The sequence below is a fragment of the Capsicum annuum genome, chromosome 12 (genome assembly GCF_002878395.1).
Source record: "Capsicum annuum cultivar UCD-10X-F1 chromosome 12, UCD10Xv1.1, whole genome shotgun sequence".
Taxonomy (NCBI): domain Eukaryota; kingdom Viridiplantae; phylum Streptophyta; class Magnoliopsida; order Solanales; family Solanaceae; genus Capsicum; species Capsicum annuum.
Window position 1 is genome coordinate 9985786 of NC_061122.1, and position 8014 is coordinate 9993799.

The window sequence follows — 8014 nt, forward strand, 5'->3', positions numbered from 1 at the left end:
CCTAATTCCCGAATTAATGAATTAATTTAGAAGAGAAGCTTATCACATATTTGGTAAGGACAAAATGCATGGAATGACTCATCCCGAGATTATAATATTTTTCTTATTCCTCTTTGAGAATGGGATAACTAATCCCGAGATAGCTAATTTCGAAATTAATAATTCCGGAATAACTTGTTTTCCAACCAAACGACAATCAGGAAGTACCTCTAGGATTATTAGAATGGCCACATGATATTCCCTGTAATTAATTTAAAACATTAAATTAATCTAATCTAATGTAGCTTTGAAAACTAGTCAACATGACTTTTGAAGAAACGAAACATGACAACTAAAAAAGAACGGAGGGAGTACTACATGGATATTTAGAATGAACACATGATATTCCCAGAAACTATCAACAAAACCATAATTTTATTCCTTTCAATAATAAACATTCCATACAATGGAACAATACAGTATAATGGGACTCCTATACTAGTTTTGCTTCCAAGGTTGATTTTATTTTTATGGAATGAGTTTTACCACATTCATTCCTTTGGAAGATTTACATCACTGTACAGTGTATTAAAAGAAATTTTAGCGACGAATAAACGAGCTGATAACACAGCAAAGAAAAGAACTAGACCAAACAATGGAATATACATCACTGTACATAGACTTTTACCATGTTCAACCAACGTTGAATCGGCTGCAAAGGAACTTATCTGAATTATTCAGGCAAGAAAGGCAATCGAGCAACACTAGTGCCTCCGTTCTTCCCAATCAATGAGTCGGAACCTGTGATATTCTGACTTGAACTAGATATCGAAAGCTTTGCAGAAGTCTTCTTGTATAGTTTCTGAGGAAGGATTTGCAGTCTTGGGTTTGATTCGGTACCTGAATTTTCTGCAGCTAGCTGATAACTCTCAACTAGCTTGAGTTGTTGGGCAACTATCTCGGAGCGCCTTGGGAGAAGTTCAACAGCCTCGCCACCAGGTATGACGATATACTCAATTGCAAGGCGAACCTCCTATCATGAGACGTAGAAATGTACATTCTATCAATTGAGTTTCTAATGTGAGGAACCAACTTCTTTGGTTGTGCTCATCATGCACATCTTGATCAAGTTAAAATTTAATTATGATGATCATCCACCAATTGCATTACTATTACCTTCTTATAGAAGTATAAATAAAAAATAAACGGGATAACAACTCCCCTGGAAATGCTCCTGATTCACTATCAAACATATATCCCGGAAGTTAAAGAGGCAAACCTCTAAGGCGTCGATCTCCTCCAACGTAGGTCTCCTTTTTGGTGCATCATCTTGAATTTCAATATCAGACGAATCTTTTAATGGTTGTTTTGAGTGAAGAGAATCCATTCCAAGAATCATACGGATAGCTTTCACCATTTGCGCCATGGTGCTTGACTGCATAATAAGCAAAGAAATGGTAATGTCAAATATGCAGCTAATCTTGAGTAAGAGGAAAAAGGTGAATCTTGAGCGTCTTTCCCCAGCCAAAGATATTAAAATTGAGTTTCTTGGTTCACAACAATCTACAAGGTCATGTGATTGACCCAAAACAAACAAAATATGTAAGTAAAGGGCATTAAGGATACCTTTACAACAAAGACAGGCACTTGATGAAATTTGGCAACACTACGAATCCAAGGATTCTGCTTCATTTCAGCACTAGATGCAAGAATAGCATCTGCAATACCAATATCATCTGTTACTTCAACGTCTTCCTCTAGCCCCATAACAGTTGCGACTTGCAATAGATCAACTTCTTGAATCTACAATATGCCAGAAATAGATTAGGCTTGATACACAGCAATGTCGACTTTATGCAGTTGAGATTTTGCGACTCCATTAGCCCCAACAATGCATTATAATTTCAAGAAAATTCACATCTGTTTGCTAATAAACACATCTTTAAGTTTCATTTCGTTGACAAATAATATGTATCCAAACATATACTTCAAAGTAATTTTTCCTGTGTCCCCTTACGAAGTATGTACTGCAGGCAAAAAAAGCAAACAGGAATCTCCAAATGATAATAGCCTAAAAGGAATCATGAACTTACCTTATATGTATAAACATACACAGGAGAGGTCCTTTTTCTGGCATATCCAATAGTGCTCGATTTCTTGGAATTGGGATGATCATCGTCTTCCTCGTCCGACTCAAATTTTACCTTTTTGTCTTTGTTACTGGATTGCATGCTATAAGTTACATAATCTACTTTATCTTTATCTTTTACATACTCCCTATCAGACTCTACTTTACCTTTCATTTTAACATACCCCATATCAGACTCTATTTTATCCTTCCTTTTTACATACTCCATATCAAACTCCACTTTATTTTTCGTTTTTGCATACTCCCTGTCGGCCTCCATTTTATCTTTGTTCCTTTTTACATACTCCATATCAGGCTCCACTTTATCTTTCATTTTTACATACTCCCTGTCGGCCTCCATTTTATCTTTCTTTTCCACTTTATCAGTTAGCTCAAAGTCATTAACTTGGTCCTCTTGAGTGAACAAAGAAGACTCGGTCAAGTTTTCAGCTTCACCCTCCAATCTCCGTAACTCAAACAAAGGAGTTTTCCCTGCGTCCAAAAAAGGTTAAATTTAGAACCTAATATCAGCTGCTGAATGTAGTTCACAGATTTCACAATGTCAGAAGATTCTGAAAGGATGGGAGACAGCAAACTCTAATATACCTGCTAATATAGCATCTACTGTTAAATCTAGTCTATGGTGAACACGACATTCAGTTCTTGATATCATCTCAACAGCACATGTAAAGGTTGGAGGGCCTTTCCTCTCAAGAATTGTTTTCTGTACTTTCCTTTTCCTTGCTTCCTCATCACCAAGAGTAACACTCTGATCCAAATTGAAAAAATATAACATATTAGGGGTAGATGAAAACTGTACCCTATGAAAATCTGACTGAACATTGTTCTGAGAAACGATAAAACCAACTTGAAACTTAACATACAGTTGTTCACATGTATAGGGTTGTTTGGTTTGAAAACAAGTTATACCGGGATTAGTTATGTTAGGATAAGTTATGATGGGATAAGTTATACTCGGATTAGTTATGCTGGGATTATTTTTTATTGAGTGTTTGGTTTGTTGTATCCAAAGTAATATGCATGGTATAATTTCTAGGAATAAATTGATTGATTACCAAAATACCCTCCATCTTATTTAACTTATATATATATTTCTTTTTAAGCTTTAAATATTCATTCTTAAAATTTTTTATTATTTTTTAGAGAAATTAAAATATATAAATAAACATAATTTATATATTTTACAACCATTTTGAACGGTAAACTGTTCAAAATTTATTTATTTATGAATATATTATGCGTTAATTAAACATAATTTATGTGTGTGAGAATATATTACGTTATATATTATGTTATATATAATTAAATTATATATAATTAAATATAATTAACATAATTTAACATAATATATTATAATTAAATATATTAACATAATATACATATAATTAAACATAATTAACGTATATATATTCATAATATATTCATAATATTATACATTATATATTACGTAATTACGTTATATATTACGTAATATATTATATTCATAATTAATGAATATATTATACGTTAATTAAACATAATTTATGAATATCTAATTTATATATATTTATGAATATATTATACGTTATTCATACTATATATTTATGTTCATAATATATTATACTGCTCATAATATATATTATACGTTCAAAACAAAATTATTATACAGTTTACCAATTTACGTTAATTATTATTATATATATATATATAATTTATTTATTAATATATTATACGTTAATTAAACACAATTTATTATTTATGAATATATATATATATGTGTGTGTGTGTGTGTGTGCGTGTGTGAGAGAGAGAGAGAATTGAAAATGAGGGTATTTTTGTCCTTGTATAATTTTATACCAAAGAAAAATAGTCTTGGGATTGTTATCCCACCATTTGGGTGGATAACTTATCCCGGGACTAACTATTAGTCCCGGGATAAGTTATCCCAAATATTTACAACCAAACGAGTGAGTTACATTTTTATCCCGAGATTATTATTTTATCCCGGGATTATTGACTCTAGTCCCGCAAACCAAACGGCCCCTTATAGTACAGAACTATGTTGCACGGACTCTCTAAAAATATTGCCGTACCTATGTCGGATCCTCCAAAAGGACACTACTCTTGGAACATCCAACACATCCATCGGCATTTTTGGAGAGTCCGACCAATATAAGTGCAGAGGACCACGTATAATCAGAATGAAGAGGGACAGGGTTCAACACCTCTATGCCGCCAACAAGCATCTGCAAGGATGGATTTTTTATTATACTCTCAATAGTAGTTCCATGAGCAGTCCCAACAAGCTGTACTCCTCTCTGAGCAATTGTACTAGCAGCTAAAGCTTCAAGCTCGGTCCCTATTTCATCTATTATGATGGTCTGGGGCATATGGTTTTCAACTGCTTCGATCATTACCTGCCCAAAGAAAGAGAGACAGAACGAGAAATTAGATTGCGGTTCAGAGGTTATGAGAAGTGCGGAAATTTCAACGAATTTTAGTCCACTGCTCACATTATGCTGCAGGTTAACATTTGGGACTTGCATCCTTCTTGCACAACCAATACCTGAATGAGGAACATCGCCATCGCCTCCGATCTCATTAGACGTATCAACAATAACGACTCGTTTCTTCTGGTCATCTGCCAGCATTCTGGCTATTTCTCTGCACATGGAGAGCTTCACATTCATTGATAGGTACCAGCCGTTCTTTGTTAAGATAATTATGGGAAAAAAGCTGAGTAGTGATAAGTAGCTGTATACAATCATGACCAATCACTTTTGGGAGGTTAATACAAATCAAACAGTAATTTGATACCTGATTAAGGTAGTTTTACCAACTCCTGGTGGACCTATCACCAAGATGGAGCCACCTTCTTCAACCAAGTCACGTATAATCTCAGCACTTCCAGATACAGCTCGACCTACTCGGCAGGTAAGGCCTATGATTTGCATTTTACGGTTTCTAATTGCACTAATACGATGTAGGGAACTATCAATACCAGAACGGTTGTCATCTGAGAAATCCCCCACCTAAATAATGAAGCAACTTTCATCAACTTTAAGCAACAAATTTCATAACCATACATTCATACTATGTTACACATATGCAATTATTTATTTATTTATGTCATTAGCTGCATTAGGACCAGCTCTTATGCACACAGAGACAAAAGAGAAGTGCTTCTATTTATTTAATTACTATACTAGTCGCATTCGGATCAACGAGTTTTGACTCCCAATCATCGAATCAAATAAAATAAAGGGAAAGCCCAAGCTTTAATTTTATTCTTTACTTCTATTTTATAAAGGTTATCTCTCAATCAGATCCACAATTTTCTATCCTGCTACAGAAAATAACACATGTATTAGTTTTGGTATTACCTAATCTCTTATTTGGTAGTGTTTTCAACATATTATAACTAATAAAATCCCGTTAAGTACTACTCATATACATAGCAAACCGTGGCATTAGCAATACGAGAACTATTCCTGTTCTAATACACTCTTTCAGTATTATTCTTATATTAATACACCCTATTCATTTAATACAACAAACCAAACAATCAATAAAAAATAATGTTAGCATTACTATTGCACCCTATTCAGTTCTGTTCTTATGCATACTACCAAACGACCCTTATGGTAGTACTACATAATAAAGTCAATCCTACTATTTCCAGTTAAACTATACATATCTATTCCAAAAAGTTCATATCTTTCCCTTTTTTACAACTATTTAATTCTAGTTTTCTACGTAACATGTTTAAAACCACAACATCAAAGAACGTTTTGATACATCCTCAAGATTCAAAAGTCCTCTACTTTCTTAAACTCCATGTCATTTCAAAACCAGACAAATAAATTAAAACGACCACGAGTATTATATTTAGTTATACAACCTTGGAAATGGCATGGCTAAGATCTTCAAGATTCACAGGCTGCTCAGAAATGATCCAATCACCTGACGGAAATCGCGCGAGCGGCTTCCTACCTAAATCCATAACCACCTCAACTAGCTCCCCAATCTCTTGATGCAAAAACAGCTCATTTCTCATCCTCAATGGCACAATCTCCAAGAACAAGTTCAAATCAGACACCACTACTGCGTCCCCTGAACTCGAATTAGAACCCGAATTATTCGAAAACAATGACAACACAGTTTCCCCACTTGAACGTTCCTTCGGTCTCCGTATCTCTGGTGACTGAATCGACGCTACCGCCGGTGATTTAAACGAGGAGGATTTACTCCGCACACCACGTGTTCGACGAAATGCCGCAGTGAAAGTTGAATAAGAGAAAGATGAATTTGGTAAATTGGGTATTTGCTTAGCTGAATACCAAGAATTCTGAAGATCAATTAAGATAAATGTTGAATTCAAAGTGCTCATTTTCTTCAACTCAGCTCACAAAATCCCACTTTTGTTACACTATTTTCTTCTTTCTTTTTATACTGTACAAGATTTTTTTGTGTGTAAATGGGGTTAGCTAAAGACGATGAGGAGGAGGAAGAAGAAGATTCGAAAGGATCTCCTATGGTAAGGGAGGGAAAGTAGGGTCCATTAGCAAGAAGAAGAAGAGAACATTACAATGACCATGGAGAAGGAACCACGTGGGGAGGCTTTGATTTCGGGCCACATAATATTGAGACACTTCTAACTAAATTAGCTTGAAAATACTTTGTTGAACAAGCAGCGGAGTGATAAGTACTCATTCATCTTTAGGCTTCGCTTGATTATGAAAATCATAATTTTTTAAAAATTGAAGTTGAAGCTAAATTTGATGATGAATATAAATTAAAGTAGTTCTTAAAATTTTGTGAGAGAAGTATGAATGAAAACAAGCTTTCAAATATAACTCTGAAATTATATTTGAAATTTTCATGGTCAATCTCTTGTTTTCACTTTTTCACTAAAGTGAAATAATTTTACGAAAAAAAAGAAAAATTTTCATGGCTAAACATCTATTCAATCAAAGGTTTTGAGTTTGATTTTTCCCGAATACGGAATTGCTATCGTACTCCTAATGTGAAATAATCCGATGCAAATACGAATTTTATCAAGGTATCGAGTTTGATTCCTCTTGAATATGGGATTGCCTTTGCTAAGGAGTGTTCTACCGTTAATGTAAAACTTTTCGATGCGAATACAAATTTAACAAGGTTTTCGAGTTTGATTCCCCCTGAATATGAGAAAAATTGGCTATTAAGCCTCTTCAATTTTCAATTAGCAAAATGGCTTACTTCTATTTTCTCATCTATCGTATTAATTATCGATCTGTCCATACATAGGTCGAATTGATATCAATTTGTCCATATATAGATCGGATCGATAATCAATTTATCGGATCGATAATCGATCTGTCTATATGTCAGTCAGATGGATAATAGACTTGTAGACTATTTAATTAAAAAAGAAAGACTTGAAAAGGCCATTTAACAAAGAATCCCTCTAAATATGGGGATCGCCTTTGCAAAGGAGTGTTTTATCTCTAATGTGAAATTTTTCTACACCAATACGAATTTAATCACGGTCTTGAGTTTGATTCCTGAATATGGGAGTCGCCTTTGCTAAGGAGCGTTTTATCTCTAATGTGAAACTTTTTGACGTGAGTACGAATTTAATCAAACTTCAATACAGGTAATTAGACATCGGGAGAAACCAAAAAGTATTTTTTGTTCAAAAAGTTTGATGGTTCATTTGCAATTTTATTGGTATTTTGTGTTTGTCTTTAATTTTTATTTCTCGTAATAAATAATTTTGAGTTAAATCAAGAATATATTTGAAGTATTTTAAATTTTTGAGTTTCATATTTGAACTATCAAGTATGTCAACTTTTTATTTGAACTACATTAGCAACTGTTTATCGAAATACATTTTAATTTCTTAACTATCTTTGGTTCACTTTT

General features: G+C 33.7%; 1 protein-coding gene across 1 annotated transcript; it reads right to left on the reverse strand.

Annotated features, from left to right (window-relative positions):
• Positions 1-384: 384 nt before the first annotated feature.
• LOC107850878 (protein SEEDLING PLASTID DEVELOPMENT 1) lies at positions 385-6835 on the reverse strand. The gene is made up of 9 exons (XM_016695677.2): positions 6009-6835; positions 4925-5139; positions 4621-4771; positions 4333-4524; positions 2714-2876; positions 2073-2599; positions 1606-1782; positions 1259-1414; positions 385-1012 (listed from the first exon to the last, which is right to left on the reverse strand). The coding sequence occupies exons 1-9, from the start codon at positions 6495-6497 to the stop codon at positions 713-715; spliced, it is 2370 nt and encodes a 789-aa protein (XP_016551163.1). The 5' UTR covers positions 6498-6835; the 3' UTR covers positions 385-712.
• Between the last annotated feature and the right edge of the window lie 1179 nt (positions 6836-8014).

Bases quoted from the DNA above. Each gene is read 5' to 3' on its own strand.
- LOC107850878 (XM_016695677.2), bottom strand. From the start codon at position 6,497: ATGAGCACTTTGAATTCAACATTTATCTTAATTGATCTTCAGAATTCT. The intron at 4,525-4,620 runs GTGAGCAGTGGA...TTCTTTGGGCAG, and splicing joins ATGTTAACCTGCAGCATAAT to GTAATGATCGAAGCAGTTGA. The intron at 1,013-1,258 runs GTTTGCCTCTTT...GTCTCATGATAG, and splicing joins AGGAGATCGACGCCTTAGAG to GAGGTTCGCCTTGCAATTGA.